At 38.8% G+C, this 22,674-nt stretch overlaps 1 protein-coding gene across 7 annotated transcripts in view; it reads right to left on the minus strand.

Moving 5' to 3' along the window:
* Positions 1-22,674, minus strand: part of ANKS1B (ankyrin repeat and sterile alpha motif domain containing 1B) — a 1,164,394-nt gene that overhangs the window by 418,715 nt on the left and 723,005 nt on the right. For 4 of the 7 annotated variants that reach the window (XM_010831587.1, XM_010831586.1, XM_010831585.1 and 1 more), the window contains exon 1: positions 12,833-13,036. In XM_010831587.1, the coding sequence (XP_010829889.1) occupies positions 12,833-13,036 (204 nt within the window). Of the gene's footprint in view, positions 1-12,832; positions 13,226-22,674 lie in introns of those variants that run through there. The other 3 variants (XM_010831582.1, XM_010831580.1, XM_010831584.1) reach the window with 2 other exon arrangements.

The following is a 22,674-nucleotide window of genomic DNA, read 5'->3' on the forward strand; positions in this document are numbered from 1 at the left end:
TAGATAGCATATTCAAAAGCAGAGACATTACTTTGCCAACAAAGGTTCGTCTAGTCAAGGCTATGGTTTTTCCTGTGGTCATGTATGGATGTGAGAGTTGGACTGTGAAGAAAGCTGAGCACTGAAGAATTGATGCTTTTGAACTGTGGTGTTGGAGAGGACTCTTGAGAGTCCCTTGGACTGCAAGGAGATCCAACCAGTCCATTCTGAAGGAGATCAGCCCTGGGATTTCTTTGGAAGGAATGATGCTAAAGCTGAAACTCCAGTACTTTGGCCACCTCATGGGAAGAGTTGACTCATTGGAAAAGACTCTGATGCTGGGAGGGATTGGGGGCAGGAGGAGAAGGGGACGACAGAGGATGAGATGGCTGGATGGCATCACTGACTCGATGGATATGAGTCTGAGTGAACTCCGGGGGTTGGTGATGGACAGGGAGGCCTGGCGTGCTGCGATTCATGGGGTTGCAAAGAGTCGGACATGGCTGAGTGACTGATCTGATCTGATCTGATATATAATTATGACTGATTTGAATTGTTGTACAGCAGAAAACAACACACCATTGTAAAGCAACTATCCTCCGATTTAAAAAAAAAAAACCTCTTTGACTCCCAAATCACTCTTTAGCTACTTGCTTATTTCTGTGTTTCCATTCTCAGCAAAACTTCTTTCAAGAGTTGTCTATTCTACCACTTCTTCAATCCAATGTAATATGGCTTCTGTGCCTCTTATTCCACTGAGCGTGCTCTTGTCAAGCTCTCAGGGGCCTCTATGTTACCAAATCCAGTGGTTACCTTTCCAGCCTCATCTCACTTGATCTCTCATCATCATTCTACCCAATTAGTTGCTTTTTTTGTGGGACAAGTTTTGGGGGAAAGATCATTCCACTTTCAGATACTTTGAAGTCTCAATATAGTATAAGAGCAGAAAACTTTTGTCTTTGTTAGTATAAGCGAAGTCACCTAAGGTGAATGTGTGGAGTGAGAGGAGAAGAGGGAAAGAGCTGAATCCTGGGGGACACACAGAGGCAGGGGGATCTACAAAGGAGCCAGAGAGGCAGTGGTTGCTGGGGTAGGAGGCACCAAGGATATAGAAGCCAGGCAGAAAAAGCGTGGTCAGCAGAGACCAAGACCACAGAAATATGAAGTCAATAAAGCCTGGAAAGAGTGTGCTGTATTTGGCAATTCGGAGTTAATTAGTCACCACTTAAAAATAATTTCAGGATGCTGACAGATGCTAATTGTATTGAGGCCTGACTGTATTGAGTAGAAGGGGAAGCTAAAAAGTGTAGATATTTCTTATGAGAAGGTTGGCGATGAACGGAGGACATGTAATCAGGAGGAGCATTTAGGAAAGACACAGCACTGAGGGAGGGTTTTGAAAAAAAATCAGGTTATATCTGAGCTTGTTCAGAGATTGCCGAGAAAAAGGCTTACCTAATGCCAGACCACTATGCTAGAACTGAAAGTAGAATTAATTTTGCCCCCTCCATTAATTGAGAAAATATATTTGTAAGAGTTTTAAAGACTATGAAGTGTGATGATATTTAATATGGTATTTTTATTTCCACTGTTTCATAACTATTTACCAGAAAGTAAGCACATCACATTTTTTAAAAACTATGTAACATTCCCTTCATCCCGTTTCCTGTCAATCATTTAGCAGTTTTTAAATGACTTAATTGGTATGAATGGCTTCTGTGCATTTCATTTTGACAGAGTAAGGGATTTCTGTAGTTGGTGTTGGCAAGCCTGTATGTCCCTTGTTCCTTGTTCCGAGCTAACTGACAACTGGGTGGGTTATATAGCTATAAAGTCCTAACAAATACCAAACGCTCATTTCCTTCTTCACAGGGTTACCTGTTTCTGATAAAAATGAGCAATACAACTCCTGTCAAAGAAAAATGAGATATTTTAGATTCTAGGTCTCCTATTCCAAGATCTCCTTCAAAACTCTGGAAGGACAAACCTTATTCTTCCTGCCAACCATCTAAACAGACATTGGCTTATAAACTCAAGATGTTTCACAATGCTTTGGTTATGAATCTTAGTCATTTTTGCTCAGTCTGACAGAAGGTAAAAGTTTAACCACCTGAAATTTAATTCTGTTAACTCAAAGGGCAGAAATCAATGATCTGATATGCAGAAGCCTATGTTAATAATTCATTGCATTTTTCTTTCCTCCTAAGGTACTTCTATAAGTAGAGTCACAGGGGCTCTTTACTCTTTCAGCTCATACGCTCTTAAATGAATGAATAGTTCCCAACGTCTATGATGTGCATGGTACATACAGACCAGACTAGGAAGTCAGGGACACGCAAGCAATGCCCTGTAAGATGTTTCTATGTCTTTCTCATGTGAGTTTTCTTGTGGATAAAAATTTGTAGCCATTTATAATCATATTCATTACTTCTTAGAAAAGCTGTAATAAGCCTTCCATTTGCATTATATCCAAAAGATGTAATCATATCTTCCATGAACATTGCTCCCGTTTCATGTAGTGTCTCTTGCGTGCATGGAATGAGTCCCATGCAGAAGGTCTTGTGGTCTGAGGTCAAACTCAGAGGTATACCTTTATTTTTATAACCCTGTGTGGCAGGAAATTTCCTTAATGAAGACTGCCTACTCTCTGCATGAGGCAAGATTTTTCTTCTCTCTTACCTCTTCTTGGTTCTCCTCTGAATCATCGTCCCCTGTATCACCCCAAGAATCAAAAATGCTCATGCTATTTTTGTGTGTCCAGAACCCATACTTCCTCATCTTGCCCACATACATTGCCTCAGCGACTCTTACTGAAAATGTCTTCCCTTTAGACTCAAATTGACCTGGGTTTGAATCTTGAGTGCACAGGGCCAGATAGTTAGTCTCTGAATAAGTAACTTTTGCACTTCCTTGGTGGTCCAGTGGTTGAGAGTCCACCTTCCAATGTAGCGGACATGGGCTCATTCCCTGCTCCAGGAACATTGCACATGCTTGAGCCCGTGCACCACAACTACTGAGTCCGTGCTCTAGAGCCTGTGCTCCGAAACCACTAAGCCTACACACCAAAGCTACCGAAGGCTGTGCCCCCTAGAGCCTGTGCTCTGAAGCAAGAGAAGCCACCACAGTGAGAAGCCTGCGCACTGCAACTGCAGAGCAGACCACGTTCGCTGCAACTAGAGAAAGCCCATGCACAGCAGTGAACACCCACAGCAGCCACGTTTTGTCATTTTTTAAAACTGGAATAACACTACATACTTTATAATATTTGTGAGAGAGGGAAATACAATATATGGAAAAAAGTATTTAACAAGTTATTGATTAATGGTAGTTATATTATTAAATTGCTTATATTTTCTTTCCTTTCTATAAAACACAACTTTTGTTTAATCACCTATTCCTTTGGCATATCTCTATCAGATAGACATCAACTATAAGGATGACAAACAAATGAACATTTTTTGTAAATGTGATTTATTTAGGGGCCAACAGAGGTTGCAAAGTAAAATGGAAAGAGTGTAGGGCTAGAGAGGTAGGAAGCTCTTGGTTCTGGCTTTGCTGGTTCTCATATTAACTAAAACTAAGCAAGCTGTCAGGAAGATTGCATTTGTCGTTGATGAAAGAGTAATATCAGATTCTTTAGACATTTTAAATTTCACATAAACCTCAAGTAGGTTGACTTTGATTCAATTAAGCAAATATCTACTGAGTAACCATTATGCACTGTGTTTGGCAATGTGAGGTATAATAAAGGATGCATATTCATACATTCTTATTGAGAACTGCTATTGGTTGGATTATGTCCCTTCCTCAAATCCTTATGTTGAAGTATTAACTTCCTAGTACCTCAGAATGTGACTTTATCTGAAGACAAGGTTTTTACAGAGATAGTCTAGTTAAAATGAGGTCCTTAGGGTGGACCTGAATGCAATATAACTGGTGTCCTTATAAGAGGAGGAATTGGACAGACACACACAGAGGGAAGACAGTGTGAAAACATGAGGAGAAGACAGCCGTCTTTGCAAAACCAAGGAGAGAGGGATAGAGCACATGCTCCCCTCAGAGCTGTCAGAGGAAGGACCCACCCCTGCTGACACCTGCTGACATACTGGACTTGCAGCCTCCAGAACTGTAAGATGATATATCACTGTAGTCCATTCCCTCCAGTGTGTGGCAGCCCCAGAAAATTCATGCAAGAACCAGCTATGTGCTAGTGACTGGGAAGGTAACATTGAACCAGACACTGTTATCTCCTAGGGGAAGGGGTCAGATGATTCCACCGTAGATGATAAGCAGGGTGCCATGAGAGGCTGCTGAAGAATAGTTGAGCAATATGAATTTGTTTTAAAGGGTCTACAGAAGGAAACTCTGAGTCAAATTTTGAAGTAAGAGTTACTCAGGCTAAACATAAGTGCAAGAAAGTATTGTTCTGAGCAGAGAACTGTGTGTGCAAAGGCATGGATCTGTGAGCAAGTGTGGCACAATTAAGACTATAATAATTAAACCCATCTTAAGATGGGTAAGAGGTGAAGCTGAAGGGGTGGGCAGGGTCCAGATCAGTAGAGGAAGTCTCCGCAGAGCAAGCAGAAAGACTAAGGCCTTAAGGAACAAGTCTTGAATAGGGAATAGGGAAGAAATAGGCTATGTTAGGCAGGAAGGAAATCATGAACAGAGAAAGGAAGATATGTATTTGTTTGGCAGTGAGAGTTCTGGTCTTGGTAAAACAGAGGTCCTCTGGAGAGGCAGTGAGGAAGAGAAAGAAAAGTAGGAAGAAATGAGATGAAGAGGTTCCTTAAAGGACTAGAAATAGGCCAAGCTTCAAGGGCTCGAAGGGCAGGGCCCTTGTTCTGTTCAGTGTTTGCAATCTAACAGGGGCTCTGTATACATTCACTGAATGAATGAAGGGAGGAATGATGAAACAGTATGGTTTTAGTGAATTGAACAGGAACTTTTAAGTCAAAGCAGTTTGGTTTTAAACTCTAGCTGCTGCTTGGCAGTTTTTAAAACTTTCTGAATCTCATTATCTTCATTATTCAGTTCAGTTCAGTTCAGTTCAGTCGCTCAGTCATGTCCGACTCTTTGCGACCCTATACTGATAGGAAGATGTGAGAGTTACATGAGTATAATTTATATAATATATGAAACTAAATAAAACTTAAAAATGTCATCCAATCAATATTTACTAAGAAGCTACTATATGCCAGGCCCTGGGTTAGGCTTTAGGAATACAAAGATAAATAAGACCCACTTTCTGCCTCTTAGGATCTCACTTTCTAGGGTGGAAAGCAGACACATGAACAGATAACATAATTGCAATGAAATATAATAAGCCCTAGCTTAGGGCTAAGAAAAGGATGCCAGAGGTGCACAGAGAAAGGGCAGTTGTGCTAGCTAGATGACAAAATGGCATTAGGGAATACTTCTTGGAGGACGTGATGCTTAAGCTCAATCAATGCTACACAATGAACAATGCTGTAAAATGAGGTGACGAGGGAAGAGAAAGGAATTCCAAACAGAGGGACTAGAAGGCTTCCTCTGCAGCTGTGTTTTTCTAGTTCTTATGCCTGTGTAGTTCCCTTACTGAAAATATACTCCAGCCTGGTTGGTTAGAGCAAAACCCCCCTTTTGCTCTTGACAGACTCCTGAAGACTGGATCTTGTTCTGAATATCCTCAGCTATTGGCTGGGATCTCTTTAAATCAAACAGGCTCTCAGAAACCTTATTGGAGCCACCTGCCTGATTCCTTGCTCCCTTTCTCCTTCCTTTTCTCCTTTCATCAAACGTTTACTGTGTCTATATGTGTAAGTCAGAGGTTGTACTTGGAGATGCAGAGGATCAAAGAATTTTTCTAACTCTCAAGAAATTCAAAATCAAGTGCAAGGGCAGCAAATGATGGCCTATTGACTAGATCTGCCTCTTTTTTTTGTAAATAAAGTTATATTTGAACACAGTCAGGTCCATTTATTTGTGTATTATCTATGGTCACTTTCATGATGAAATAGAAAAGTCGAATACTTGCAACACAGACCATATGGCTTTCAAAACCTAAAATATTTACTATCTGGCCATTTATAGAATAAGTTTGCCACCTCCGTTGTAGTGTTTGTGGTGGCAGAGGTGGTGGGGTAGATGAACAAGTAAATAGGGAATATAGCACAGTAAGACAAGGGGAAAGAAGGGTTCCGAACCCATACTTGGGAGGTCAGGCAAGAAGTGACGGCTAAAAGAAGTGACAACCAGGCTAAGATCTAAAGGATAAAAAGGAGTTAAGAGGGGAAGGAAGGTCATTCTTGGCAGAGGTGGCAGCATGTGCAAAGGCCAGGCAATGACAGAAAAATGTCAGTTCTGGAGAACAGTAAAGAGATGAAATAACACATGAGGCTAGAAAATAAGTTGGATCAGGCAGGTCAGAAAGGGTCCTCAATATGAAAGCCACATTAAGGATTTTGTAAATATAATCTCCCATAGGTAACTGAGAATCATTGGAAGATTTTAAGTAGAGTGGGGCTGAAGCAAGGGTGCTAAATATTTGGTACTCAGACATGTATGCGGAAATGTTTATTGAGTAGCTAGACAGTACTGGATGCCAGGTAGAAAGCACGGAAGAGTAGAGACAGCTACGGATCTATTAATACAAGAACCGGTGATCTCCCTACTGGGTAGACAAATTGAGCACCACCACCTTGGGAGGCAGAGGAGCCTGGCAGGCTACAGTCCATGGGGTTGCAAGAGTCAGATATGACTTAGTGATTAAACAACCTCACCTTGTGAGGCAGGAGGGTTAGGAGACTAGGAGTGATTGGAAAGGGCAGTGTAACGTTAGAGAAACCAAACAAATTTCAGCAAGGGAATAAGTACCAATAAGGAGTGGAGAGTGAGAATCAGTCATTGAAAGAGGTCAAAGAGAAATGAAGTAAGGAAAAAAAAAGAGGGTAGGGGTGGAGATTTGGTAAGAAAGAGGTTACAGCTTACTTAAAAGAGAACAAACTTTGTGGAAGAGCTGGGAAGCAGGCTGGATTATAGGGGTAAATGAGGTGACTGGAGATGAGAAAATCGAGGTCATTGAGAGATCTGTCCATTTAAAGAAGAGATGAAATATGATTGTGGCTGACTTTCTTAAAATCAGTCTGTAATTCAGCAGTTTTAGTAAGTTGTAAAATTCATGATTAAATTCTTCATCCCAAAGATCTGGTCATTTGGTGCAATACTGGAGATAAGTATGCAAATATGCTGCATGACTAAATTAAAGGCCGTTACGTGTGAGCATTAGTTAGGAGCGGTAGCTGTAGTAGTGCTTTATTAGAAAATGGGGCAGCATATTTTAATGCTCAAATATGTAATCAGAGTAACTTCTAGGTAGGAGGAAAGGCTTGATTCTCCTTAGAGTCACTGGATTGGAATTATGACTGCTGTTTTTTCTGAAGGCCATCCATCCTTCTCAGACAGCCATGCCTGCACATGCCCTCATTTCTGACTTTCTGCTCCACAAGCCATCAGTGTCCTTCTAAGGCTAATGAGAGCTACAAGAACAATTAATAGCTCTGCCAGCAGCACTATCATACCCTGCATCCTTAAAGAGCTCAAAATATTCAATAACGAGCCCAAAGAACATTTCTCCCAGACCTCTCATTACATTGATTTTACAGGTGAGTAAATCAAGCCATACAGAAGCAAGACAGTGGACACAAGAAGTCTTACTTCAGTCCTCTCTCACAGCACTGCAAGGCTGTTGCCTGTTACATTTGTAATTAAGCTGTTGTCTAGATAAAGAACAACTCCCTCCTGGCTTTGACTTTTGGTTACCAACAGATTTTAAATGCCAATAATTGAAAAAAAAAAAGATATTTTTTCAAAAATGGGTATGTAACTACTGGCCTAAATGAATATGGAGAATTATAACTGCCCTTTCAATATAAAGCCACCTGTTTCAGAAACAGGAAGGCATAGGGAGTGTGGCAGGTATATTTCTCTTATACCCTTAAATCTCAGTAACTTTATAACATTTTCTTAAACAATATTTGAAACAGGAAAACATTGTGAAGGTTCTTAGTCTTATTTTTTAGGGATAATTTATTTTTCTGCTTCCCAAGTTTAACTTCTTACTTGGGTCAAGATATGCTGCTAAGATACTTAAAAGGTCAGTTTTATCAGGTCAACTGCAAATGGTGCTCTTATTACAGAAAAGTTATGCAAGAGAGAAGAAAAGAAGTAAGTCTATTAGCATGTAAAATGCACCACAAAAATGAAAAAAAGGTTTGAATTAAATACTTATAAGATCAATCTTGCTCAAATCTTTGGTTCAAATGGATGACTTCCAAGAGCTCTGTGACTCTACTTCTGTGTCTAATAGGCAGTACTCACTTTGACCTTCAGTAAATTCTTTATGAATGCTACCTACTCAAGTGTACAAAAATGCTAATTCACGTAGGGTCCTTGGTATTATTTTTATATCTTATTCTGTATGCATTTTGAAATTTTAATAGTGGTCAAAGCATCTAAGTCAACTGCTAGAAAGCATAGGACGTGCTAAAATAATGAGCTGGTATAATTTCTTTCCCCTTTTGATTAGAGTTTACAAATATGACTGTCTGTTAAAACATGGTGAGGCTAGGGGTCAGTCCTCCAAGTAAGAGAAACTTCTTACTGTAGTCTTTGGATGACAAATCTATCATAACACTGCCAGTGTTTAGATGTTATCAGTATCTATATCTTTCTTTACTCTACTCCATGCTATGATAGATTTTTACCTCTACCATTGCTTACTGTAATTTGCTGCTGAAAAAACAATTCCTGTAAGTAATATGCTGAAGGATGGTGCTTATATGAAAGGATGAATGACAAGATCCCCATGATATAACGTGCGAATACACGTTTGTGTTAGCACATGAAGGAATGTATATGCAATGCTCATGCAAATAATATGGTAGGTCTAAGAGCAATACTGTAACCTGCTTGAGGTCAAAGGTAATACCCTTTAAGGGTTATTGTTATACCCTTAGTAATTTAATTAACAATGCTGTTAGCACATAGGAAATGTTTAAGGAGTGTTTGTTGCATGAATGGATAAAAGGTACTAATGCTCTATGTCCCCACTGGCAGGATGAGGCTTTTAGTCCTTGGCTGGATGTCCATCTATAATAATCTGCTGTGGATCCGGTTTTTATGGGGAGATTTCTGTGTATACTACATTATGCTAGGAGTGCTAGGAATGCAAGGAAATCGAATATTTAGAACTTGGACTCGAAGACCTTCTAGTCTAGTTGGGGAGATAAGATATATTCAAGTGAAAACTTAATTCCCAATCCTGGAGAGTAAATAATGGCATGCCAAATGTAATTTTTCATGCCAAATACAACCCCTACATGAAATCGAGAAAAGAGAGGCTGCTAAGTACTGGAGCCCTTAAGAAAATCTATAGAGACAAGGCAGAAATTGAGTTAGACCTTTGAGGATGAAAGACAGAGAGGAAGGAAAGGAATAGCTGTGAGAGCTGAGGGAGTATACAAATGAGTATTCATCAGGACAAGAACAGATAGTTTGAGGCTTACATATTAGGAAGCAGCCATTAACACAGGAAAAGACATGACGATGGAATTATATCCAAAAAGAAAGTAAATCATCATGAGCATTTTATACAGTAATCATTTCATACTTAAACTCCTTAGTGAAAAAAAAGTAATGTTGAAAGTCAGACACATCCTATATGTTACAAATTTGGGGAAAACAAGTGGGATATCAGAGGACCATGGCGGCACTCTCAGAGGCTAGTGAGTAGCAGGTAGACAAGCTGAAGTAGATGGGAGCTGATAATATGTGACTTCAGAGGGGATGGACAGGTAGAGCGGGGCTTGAACAAGTCTTCAGACAAAGGATTTCTGTGTTGAAGGGACTTTTGCCACATAGATCTAAACTTTCCCAAAGTCTTAAATGTAATTTTGTAGTTATTCTTTGTACCTATTTTCACTTATTTTATATTTTTAAGGACACATAAATGTCCTGTGCAATACTATTCTGCAAAACAGGACCAGATACATAAAGAAAAAGTTTGGAATTTTAACTTTCAGGTATTTTAACAAGATTGATACATAAATAAAATCAAGAATAAGTTTTAAGAGCCCAAAGGAGAAACAATAATGGATAAAAATTTAAAAATAAATGAGTCCTTCTTTTCTAACAAGGTCCTTCTTTTCTGCCTAGGAATTGATGTAAAAAATCTTTATTAAAGTTAATCCCAGCTGTGTGGATAAATCATTCATATATTGTGTTTATGTGTAAGAGTATGTAGAACAGTTATTAACAAAAAAATTTGTAAAGCTTTCAATAAATACTTTGAAATTTACTTATATGGACCCTTTGAAACTCATATTCATTATGGAATATTGATTAAATGAAAAATTAACTCTTGAGAATGTTTCCTAAATAAAGAATATCTATGCATGGATGCAGTACAATATTTCAACCAACATTAATTATATCCTTTTGATGTCTCTACTGTCTTGTTCTAAAAAATAAATAAGACCTGCACTATATCATAGTTAATAGGAGTGTGGTGCTTGTTGCTTAGGCAACAGAATGAATAAATGCAGGTCAGAATGTGCTTCAAGAAAAACAAAAGCTAGAATATGATACCGAATGGAGACTAAGCAGGTCCAACAGATTTTTCACCATATTAACGAAACCTATTTCTCAAAGTTGGCTGATCATATTAGTGTACTTTAACTAAGTTCATAATTATGTAAATTAGATTATGGAGATCAATAAATAATTTTTATAGAGATAGAAATTGATTTTGTATAATGCTAGTAGCAAATAAATGGTGTATAGCAGCATGCAAAGTGATAATTGTTGACACTGTTTTATGATTTGCTTCATTTCCATAATTAACTCCTCTGAATGATAATTCAAATTTTTAAAATTCTGTCTTGTATAGAAAGTGTTTGATTTTTCTGAATTAACTATGTTTTCTTAATTTCTGAAAAATTATATACAATAATTTGAATTGAAAAAATAAAGTCGAAAGTCTATGGAGAGGATCAGACCTTGGTTTTGTCATATATGTACAGGATTTTTTTCCTCCTGGATACATTTTGGAGTGTTTATACATATTTTATTCATGAACGCTTTTTTCCAATCTCCAAATGCTTATTGGAAACATGTTTGATTAACCTTTGCATTGGGTTTTCAAAAAGGGATTATATTTACTCTAAAGTGTTTAACATTCAGAGGAAAATTATGCTGAATTAAAATCTTTCAAAGTAGATCAATGATCCAGAGAATCCAAAGACCTAGCTAACTTCTCACGGGACCAGAATAAATCTGGACACAGGTTTGAGGAGTGGGAGTGAAAAAGTCTTATTTCAAGGAGAGATAAGGAGAAAGAATAAAGACATCCAAATGTGCAGTAAATGTAATAGTTTCTCTAATTCTTAGTGTCATCTGTTTAGTGTCCTAAGGCTGTCCTAATTCTACCCAGTCTGTCCTAAGACTCTCATAGCAACTAAAGAAAATTTTATTTTCCCCCCTATTTTGATAGCTATACAATCTGTCTAATCAGTGACAGTATTCTTAGACATGAGAAAAATAATAGTTGCTGCATGTCTCATTATTTAAAAGTGGGTTCATTAAGAGTTTTATGGGTACAATTACTTAGGGCTCATATGTCTCACTACATTGATGCAGCTTAAAAAAAAACAGCTCATGGGACACACATTTTTGGAGAAGCAGAAGTTTAACAGTTTAAATAATCTTCAAATCTACAATAGTCAAGTCAAGCTTGGAGAAAATAATCTAAAATGAAAATAAAAAGACGTGCCTAGCTCTCAGTATAATGTTATCAATTTTATTATTAATAAGCCTCACGTGTAAGCTCCAGTATTTTATTTAGAAATAGCTATTAATTGTTTCTGCAAGCCATTTTGTGCTACATGCCTATGTTAAGTATTTTCTCTCTAAATTAGGAATTAGTAATATGTGTGATGGGACCTTAAAAGCAAAGGAAGGTAATACTGACTGTGACGTAGCTTAACAAGGGAAACTGATGAGCACTGGGGGAGGCATGTGAATGATCACAAAGCTGTGTTACGGGTCTGCACAGTTCCCCATCCTCCTTCCTCACCTATATTCATCACAGTGGGAAGTTTGCACGACCAGCTTTAGACTGCAGGCAGACCCGTATTCAGAAGTACACGAATGTACTTAGTCCATCAGCCTCTCTTTCCAGATATTGACAGTTAATTGATGGAAGTGTTTGTTTTCTACCTAAAATCATAAACAGTACCTTGTTGCTCTTCAATCAGCATGTAAACTAAGCAAAAGCTCTCTACGATAGACCATTCGAATCAGTTTGCTGATGAACTAAAGGTCATCCACACAATTTAAACTCCTTATTGAACAATTATAAGGAAAAAAATGATCTTCATACCATAAACACAACAAATTGTTTAATTAATCACTAAGTGCTGATACCCAAATGAAATATGTTTCAGGAATCTAGAATTAACTGAAGAGTGCTATCATCATCTAACTGGGTATTCTGAGATGACAGATTTATAAAAATCACACAAAGAATGACAGGGAGAATATAAATGTTAATCTTCTTTCACTGCCTATAAATAGTACTCTCACCGGTTCATTCATATAATACACATGTATATGGATGCACATAGATCTCATTTTTCAGCAAGTGCCTATATGTTACACAGTCGGTTCAGTCCTAAGGGCATCCGATTTTCTAATGCAGTTACATATATACAATTGACCAGTTTTGGTGCAAATCAGGCTGCCTCTGAGCCGTGTAAGACACATAAGAAGCAAAGACAGACAAAAGGCAGCTCCGTGGACACAGAGAGCGTCTTACCATAAACTGCACATTGTCAAATCCATTAGCCATCAGGTGGTTCTCGTACTGAGGTAGCCCAATGCTTTCCAACCATTGTCCCACTGTTTGGACAGGGCATCTGGGTCCTGTAAGAGGATGAAGAGGGAAGCGTTTAAGCAGGGAGTAGCCGTCCACGGGGTAATAGCGGTAGTCCTGGGCTGAGAGGTGGCATTGCCACATCATGCTCCTGGGAAAGTTGCTATCAAAGGAGCCCGCCAGCTTGACAGATTAATGTTCTCAGCGAGAGAGCAAAGTCAGAAGTAAAACATAGTTTGCCAGGCAGGCTGTGGAGTATGACTTGATCCTAGCTCCACATTTCTTACATATTAATCTTTACTACCGACCAGTACGTCACACAGCCCCCAAAACCAGGCAGCAGAAGAAGGCATATCAAGCTGTCAGCTTAGGCTGGTCTGCGTTCTGTGTGATTGTTGGAGTACTCCACAATGAGCAATGCACGGCCAGCAGCCAGAATTCTTTTTATCAAGTACTCCTACACTCATCAGTATGCAGCTCCATGCTCCTTGCTCCCCCTCGCTCGCTCCCCTTCATTACCCAGCCCAGGCTACACCTCGCATTTTCAATAATAGCCATCAGATAAGGCAGATTTTTTTTGTCTGCAAGCTGTAAGCCTGCTGCTGCTGCTTCCTCCTACACACCCATCCAAGCGTCAATCTTGAATGATGAGAGCAGTCAAAACAAATGCAGAAAATAGCAAGATTCAAAAGCAAACTAAAGTGCTTAAAACTGAATTGAATCTTCATACTGGTTATACGTTATAGAGCTATTTGTTGTGGAATTTTACGTTTCAAAAGACACCAGGAAATGCAAAGCTTTAACTATAGCTTATAGGGGAGCCCCCGACAGGTTCTCTTTTTCCTTTTCTTTCCTTTCTTTCCCTTTCTTATTTTTTTAAAACGCAGCACAGATAAATGTTTCCTATCTAAAGCTTTACAGTGTTGGAGAACAATTATTCTCTTTCTTTACCGTGCTGTATCAAAATGAGCCTCTCCGAGGTATTTTTTTTTTTTCCTTCTTGAATTGCTGCAAAATACAGAAACTGCATCGCAATCTTGAAGTCAAGATAATTCATTTCTCATTTGTGAGGCTTCTTACAAACAAAAATATTATTAGGCACAAAAAATCCTTTCCCCTCTGATATTTATAACCCAATCTACCAGGGCTGACATTCTAAATTAGGTATAGAGGTAACATTACTGGGTAGAATTTTTTAATAAAGAAGAAGAGCCCTAACCAAGAATAATTTAAGAATAACAGATGTAAATGTGTGAGTTTTACTGAATGGCAGACAGACTGAGTAATTTATTTAATAATCGAGAGAAACCAGAGATTAATAATAGAACCCATAGGAGTAGATCATGAAAAGAACAGACTCTTAAGATTGAGAGAGAACTTGCAGAGAGGTTAATCTAACCTCCCTCTTAATGCAGGAATCCCTTGTAACAGAGTTCCTTGAAGAATATTATCTAATTTAGGCTTGAATACTGCCTGTAACAGAGCTCTCACTACTTATCAAAAAGCCTCCACTTATTAGGAAGGTATTTTACTTCCTGCTGTTGTTGTGTTTAGTCACTAAGTTGTGTCTGACTCTTTGTGACCCCATGGACTGTAGCCCACCAGTCTCCTCTGTCCATGGGATTCTCCAGGCAAGAATACTGGAGTAGGTTGTCACCTCCTTCTCCAGGGGATCTTCCTGAGCTAGGGATTGAACCTGGGTCTCCTGCATTGGCTGGTGGATTCTCCACTGCTGAACCACCGGGGAAACCCTAGCTGACTTCTACTCACTGGCTCCAGCTCTGCCTTTGGAGTCACACAGACTGAGAACACTGCCTTTACCACATAAAGTGTTTTAAAAATTAAAGATAACTCTCATCCCCCCAGAATAGTGCCTGACACATAGTAAGTGCTCAATAAATATTCATTGAATAAATGAAACATCACTTTCCTTCTTTCCCCAGATCTTATCTTTCTTTGTTTCCTTTGTCTTTTGAAGAGCACTGTCAACCTCCCAAGCACACAGACATTAAACTGCAAAGCATCTTATATTCTTTCTTTCACCACTGACATCAGTTGCCAAATTCCAGTCATCCCTCATCATAGTATCTCTTGCCTCTATACCCTTAATTCAAATTCCTGTCTCATGTTTAGAGAACTGACACCTACTGTGATTTTGCTCTTAGTTCAGGCCCACCTGGCCTAATACAACTATGACCTCTGTGTTCATCTTCCTTCCTCTGATATTTCAAATTCTAGTATATACATGGATGTCAGAATAATCTCTTTAAGACAGTTTTGATTATAACTCCTTGTTTCAGAACACTTCCATGGTTTTTTGTTGGCTTCAAAATAAACTCCCAATTCCTTTGATGACATTTTGGGGTCTTCATGATTACTACAAATCCTCTGATTTTATTTCCCTTTCCCCAAGTTCCAAGCAGGTGGGATTACTGGCTAGAATATACTTGGGTTGCTTTTATTATGTCTCCATATTTATGCCTGTTCTTTGACTTTAGATATGATGATATTTTCTTTATGAAACCCTTTCTAATCCCACCTAACAGGAATAAATCTCTTCCTTATCTGTTTTAAGTGGCATTTTTAGGCCATCTATTATAACAATGTTTTTTGTCTAACATTATAGTTATTTGTGTACAAGATATATTTCTTGAATGTAGGAATATGTCTGGCTAACATTAAAAGTAGTAATAATTCATTATGCACCTGCTAAACCAAATAAAGCAATTTTCATCTCACAATTCAAACTGTGTAAAATCCTCCTAGTTTCAGATTAAAAAAAATTTTTTTAAGTCTATCCCAAGTCTCTGAGTTCTTTGTTTTAAAAGAAAACAGCTAGGTTTTAAAATAGAACCAATCAGATTCTAGGTCTCTTAAGAAGGTCAAAAAGTTTGTAGCAGTTTGGGAATCTATTTAAGGGGATTCAGGTTACTCAATATTACCTGTACAAGAAGTTGAAAGCAAGATGCTATTTGTCCTTGGCCAGTTGTAAAGCTGATACAGAGTGGAGTTAAAGTGGCATCAATTACAACCTCTCTTAGGGTCACACGCACGTTGTTTCTCCTGATCATTCCTAAGCTATAATTGGGAGAAGGCAATGGCACCCCACTCCAGTACTCTTGCTTGGAAAATCCCATGGACGGAGGAGCCTGGTAGGCTGCAGTCCATGGGGTCTAAGAGTCGGGACGACTTCACTTTCACTATATTGAGCAAACATGACTACTGTTTTGGTTTGGTAAGGCATGTGCTAATTGACCAGTTCCTCAAATCCCATCTCATTTCTTAAGATGCACACCATGGACCAAGTACCTTGAAGAGTGCTACATGCATTCTAGGCATTAAATTGTCTTTGTTAAATGAATGAACACATGACACGGAAATGACTTTCATGGGATTTTCATTTCTTAATAGAAAGAGAGAGGAGAGGAGAGAGTGAGATTGAGAATGAGTGTGCACGTGTGCGAGACAGGGAGAGAGAGAGGGAGGGAGGTTATATCAAGGTCCAGGCCGTTGTACAAAAACAGTTCAGAGAGAATATGGGTTACTAATCACTTTACAAATATTCTATAGACTAAACTTTTTTCTTTTAACTCTTCAATCATTCAGTTTGTATTCAATAATTCTCATATGTTGGGGAAAGGTTTTCATGCACAGGGGAAGTGAATTGGGAGAAACTGGGGCACGACTGAACGACTTCACTTTCACTTTTCACTTTCATGCATTGGAGAAGGAAACGGCAACCCACTCCAGTATTCTTGCCTGGAGAATCCCAGGGACAGAGGAGCCTAGTGGGCTGCCATCTATGGGGTCGCACAGAGTCGGACATGACTGAAGCGACTTAGCAGCAGCAGCAGCAGGGGTAGGGGGAAGAGGTGAGGCAGAGGTAGGAAGAAGAAAGAGACCTTGAATCGTGGTGCTTCTAGCTCTGTTAAAGTTTTTTCTCATGAGCCAAACCATCGAAAGAACCCTTGTTTGGGTATGAAGATCACTTTTAAAATAGTGTTTATATATTTCTCACTTTACGTGAAATACAAACATGACATCACATTACTGGACAGGCCTCATTATTCAACTGGAACTTCTCTAAGTCCCAAAAGTGAGACAAGAGGAAGGAAAGAAAAAAACTAACAGGTACTGAGAGCTACTATGTTCTAGGCAGTGTGGTGTGGATTATTTAGCCCACTTTGTTGTTTGTGGTTGTTGTTTAGTCAGTAAGTCATGTTCAACTCTTTTGTGATGCCCATGGACTGTAGCCCACCAGGCTCCGCTGTGCATGAGATTTTCCAGGCAAGAATATGGCCAGTGGAATTGGGAGGAAAAGGGGAATAATTGTTACTGGATATGGGACTTCTTTTCACAGTGATAAAAGTGTTTTAAAATTTACTGTGACAATTGTTGTACAACTCTGAATGTACTACAAACTACAGAATTATACATTTTGGGTGAATTGAATGACATGTAAATTATATCTGAATAAATTTAGTTATCAAATAATAGTAAAATAAAAACAATTAGTTCTTAAATTTTCTATAAATTTGTAACAACACAAAACAAATAATTGCATATAAGAATACATTATTATTGGTTTACATATTAGCATTTTTTTTTCTTTTTCTATTTTTCTTGGTTACTCTTTCTCCCAGTATCTCCAAACCACCCATGTCATCCATTGTCCCATCAAGGTAATTCATGTTAACAAACAACTATGTTTCTTCATATGTATGTATCCATTGTCAAATCTGTCTCACACACACACCACAGCTATGTACAAATATGTATGTTTATATATATATATATATATATATATATGTAGAATTGATGCTTTTGAACTGTGGTGTTGGAGAAGACTCTTGACAGTCCCTTGGACTGCAAGGAGATCCAACCAGTCCATTCTGAAGGAGATCAGTCTTGGGTGTTCTTTGGAAGGACTGATGCTAAAGCTGAAACTCCAATAATTTGGCCATGTCATGTGAAGAATTGACTCATTGGAAAAGACTCTGATGCTGGGAGGGATTGGGGGCAGGAGGAAAAGGGGACCACAGAGGATGAGATGGCTGGATGGCATCACCGACTCGATGGACATGAGTTTGAGTGAACTCCGGAAGTTGGTGATGGACAAGGAGGCCTGGTGTGCTGTGATTCGTGGGGTCACAAAGAGTCGGTCACGACTGAGTGACTGAACTGAACTGATGGGGGTATTTGGGGGCATCATTTCCTAAAATTAGGATCATATTACACATTTTTGAAACAGACTTTTCTCATTCAACTAGCTTTATGAAAATTTTAACAAGTAAATGATAAGCTCTAGTTTGTTCTTTTAAATAGTTGCATAATAGTCCGTAATGGGTACATGATACTCCGTTCAGTTCTTTTCCTGCTATCTCTAGATGTAACTTTTCAACAGACTCACCCAGTTTTCCCCAGTGGTAACATCTAGTGCAACTATAGTGTGATATCACAACCAGATATTTGGCACTGATAAAATCCATTGATTATTCATACTTCAGTAGTTTTATATATACTCATTTGTGTGTGCATATGTACATGTTTAGTTCTATGCAATTTTATTACATGAATAAACTGTGTGACTATCACTTCAGCCAAGATAAAGATAGTACCCCCACAGGCACCTGCTATCTTGTCATAGCTATGACCCCCTCTCTCCCTATCTGCTTTTTAATCTCTGGCAAATACTAATCTGCTCTCCATCTCTGTCATTTTGTCATTTCAAGAATACAGAAAATCAATTTTTTTTTACAAAGGTAAAAAGGCAATTCTATGAAGAAAGGAGAACCTCTTCAATGAATAATGCTGAAATAATTAGAGATCCATATGCAAAAATAGATTTTAATTCATATCTCACGCCATGTATAAAAGTTAGATAAAAATCATAGGCCTAAACATAAAACCTAAAACTAAAAACACATAGAAGAAAATTTAGGAAAATAATTTGGGAAAAATCTTGAACTCAGGTAATAAAAGAACAATTCTAAAACAAAAAAATTGATCATTATAATTCATCAAAACTTTAAAATTTTGTTCCTTTCTCTACAATAATGAAAAGGCAAGATGCTGACTAGAAGAAAACATTTGCAAATTGCATGTGATAGCATACTTGTATTCAGAATATATAAAGAATTCTCAAAACTCACTAATAAGGAAACAAACCAATGTTTGTTCATTTGTTTGTTTTAGCTACACTGTGGCATGTGGGATCTTAGTTCCCAGACCAGGGATCAAACCCATGCACCTTGCACTGGAAGCACAGAGTCTTAACCACTGAACTGCCAGAGAAGTCCCTGGAAACAAATCAATGTTTTTAAATGCGCAAAAGATTTGAACAGATATTTCACCAGAGAAGACACATGGATGGCAAATAAGCTTGTGAAAAGATGTTTAACACATTAAGAATGTGCAAACTTATAATGAAACCATAATATGATACCATTTGTGGTTTAGTCACTAAGCTGTGTCCGACTCTTCTGTGACACCAAGGACTGTAGCCCTCTGTCCATTGGATTTCTCAGGCAAGAACACTGGGAGTGGGTTGCCATTTCCTTCATAATGTGATACCATTTATTAAAATGTCTAAAATTTAGAAAGTCTGACCACACTAAGTGCTGACAGTGCTATGAATCATAGTTTGATAGTGTCTTTAGAAGTCAAATATACATCTACTACGTGGCCCAGCTTGTCTACTGCTAGGAATTTACTTAAGAGAAATGAAAGCATATGACACAGAAGACTTGTAGATGAATGTTTACAGCAGCCTTATTTGTAATAGCCCATAACTGCACGCATGCTCACTCAGTTGTATCCAACTCTTTGTGACCCCATGGTTGGTGGAAACAGCCTAGAAGTCCATCAACAGGCAAATAAATTGTAGTACATCCACACAATGTAATAATATTCATTAATAAAAATAAATGAACAGATGATACATTCATCACATGGAATGAATGTTAAAATAATTTTGCAGAGTAAAAGAAACCAGAAGGCAGTATATTGTCACCCTGCTTATTTAACTTATATGCAGAGTACATCAGGTGAAATGTTGGGCTGGATGAGGCACAGGATGGAATCAAGATTGCTGGGAGAAATATCAATAACCTCAGATATGCAGATGACACCACCCTTATGGCAGAAAGCAAAGAGGGACTGAAGAGCTTCTTGATGAAAGTGAGAGAGGAGAGTGAAAAAAGCTGGCTTAAAACTCAACATTCAGAAAATGAAGATCATGGAATCCGGTCTCATCACTTCATGGCAAATAGATGGGGAAACAATGGAAACAGTGACAGACTTTATTTCTTGGGCTCCAAAATCACTGCAGATGGTGACTGCAGCCATGAAATTAAAAGATGCTTGCTCCTTGGAAGAAAAGCTATGACCAACCTAGACAGAATATTAAAAAGCAGAGACATTACTTTGCCAACAAAGATCCATAGTCAAAGCTATGGTTTCTCCAGTAGTCATGTATAGATGTGAGAGTTGGACCATAAAGAAAGCTGAGTGCCGAAGAATTGATGCTTTTGATCTGTGGTGTTGGAGAAGGCTCTTGAGAGTCCCTTGGCCTGCAAGGAGATCAAACCAGTCAATCCTAAAGGAAATCAGTCCTGAATATTCATTGGAAGGACTGATGCTGAAGCTGAAGCTCCAATACTCTGGCCATCTGATGTGAAGAACTGACTCCTTGGAAAAGACCCTGATGATGGGAAAGATTGAAGGCGAAAGAAGAAGAGGACAACAGAGGATGAGATGGTTGATGGCATCATAAACTCAATGGACATGAGTTGAGCAAGCTCCAGGAATTGGTGATGGACAGGGAAGCCTGGCGTGCTACAATCCATGGGGTTGTAAAGAGCTGGACACAACTGAGCGACTGAATTAAACTGAAAAGAAACCAGACTCTCCAAAAGAGGGTGATTCTATTCACATAAAATCCTAGAGAATGCAAACTTATCTACAGTACAGGATAGATGAGTGACTACCTAGGGGTGGGAAGAAGGGGAGTGAAAAGGATTATAAAGGAACATGAGGAAACTTTTGAAGATGCTTGTTTTTTTGATTGTGATGATGGTTTCATAGGTGTATCTGTTAAACATCAAACTTCAAATTTGTGTAACTAAGTGTAAGGCCAATTATACTTCAATAAACCTAGTTTACAAAGCTTTTGAAAAGTACGAAAAGGAAATAAAGCATGATAGGGGAAAAAACTGACTCATTTTAAACACTATTGTCAGGGAATGCCTTTGAACAGAGATGAGAATATAGTGGAATGTAGTGAACAAGCTTTTCTGGTATTTAGGGAAAGAGAGTTTGAGGCGGTGGGAAGAGTAAGTTCAAAGTCCAAAATCCTGACCTGTGTTATAAGGGCACGATGACATGAGCTCATTTTGACATGTTCGTAACTATTCTCATTGCATATAGTGCAGCTATAGAAGGCCTCTGAGGAAGACACGGAAACCCACTCCAGTATTCTTTCCTGGAGAATCCCCATGGACAGAGGAGCTTGGTGGGCTATAGTCCATGGGGTTGCAAAGAGTCGGTTGGACATGACTGAGCAACTAAGTACATAGAAGGCCTAAGCCATTGAAATGAATGTATGATTACTCCAGGGTATGGTCTGAAACTGTTACAACTGTATTAAATTAAATCCAGGATATCAGTTTAGGTCTCTAAAATTAATTTTTTCTTTTAAAGGTATAAGGCAACTCGCGTACTGCTAAATTTCAGATAATTTCTTAATTCAGATCAGATCAGTCGCTCAGTCGTGTCCGACTCTTTGTGACCCCATGAATCGCAGCACACCAGGCCTCCCTGTCCATCACCAACTCCCGGAGTTCACTCAGACTCACGTCCATCGAGTCAGTGATGCCATCCAGCCATCTCATCCTCTGTCGTTCCCTTCTCCTCCTGCCCCCAATCCCTCCCAGCATCAGAGTCTTTTCCAATGAGTCAACTCTTCGCATGAGGTGGCCAAAGTACTGGAGTTTCAGCTTTAGCATCATTCCTTTCAAAGAAATCCCAGGGCTGATCTCCTTCAGAATGGACTGGTTGGATCTCCTTGCAGTCCAAGGGACTCTCAAGAGTCTTCTCCAACACCACAGTTCAAAAGCATCAATTCTTTGGCGCTCAGCCTTCTTCACAGTCCAACTCTCACATCCATACATGACCACAGGAAAAACCATAGCCTTGACTAGACGGACCTTTGTTGGCAAAGTAATGTCTCTGCTTTTGAATATGCTATCTAGGTTGGTCATAACTTTCTTTCCAAGGAGTAAGCGTCTTTTAATTTCATGGCTGCAGTCACCATCTGCAGTGATTTTGGAGCCCAGAAAAATAAAGTCTGACACCGTTTCCACTGTTTCCCTATCTATTTCCCATGAAGTGGTGGGACCGGATGCCATGATCTTCGTTTTCTGAATGTTGAGCTTTAAGCCAACTTTTTCACTTTCCACTTTCACTTTCATCAAGAGGTTTTTGAGTTCCTCTTCACTTTCTGCCATAAGGGTGGTGTCATCTGCATATCTGAGGTTATTAATGTTTCTCCCGGCAATCTTGATTCCAGCTTGTGTTTCTTCCAGTCCAGCATTTCTCATGATGTACTCTGCATATAAGTTAAAATAACAGGGTGACAATATACAGCCTTGACGAAATCCTTTTCCTATTTGGAACCAGTCTGTTGTTCCATGTCCAGTTCTAACTGTTGCTTCCTGACCTGCATACAAATTTCTCAAGAGGCAGATCAGGTGGTCTGGTATTCCCATCTCTTGAAGAATTTTCCA

The sequence above is a fragment of the Bison bison genome, unplaced genomic scaffold (assembly GCF_000754665.1).
Source record: "Bison bison bison isolate TAMUID 2011002044 unplaced genomic scaffold, Bison_UMD1.0 scf7180017864529, whole genome shotgun sequence".
In the NCBI taxonomy this organism is placed as follows: domain Eukaryota; kingdom Metazoa; phylum Chordata; class Mammalia; order Artiodactyla; family Bovidae; genus Bison; species Bison bison.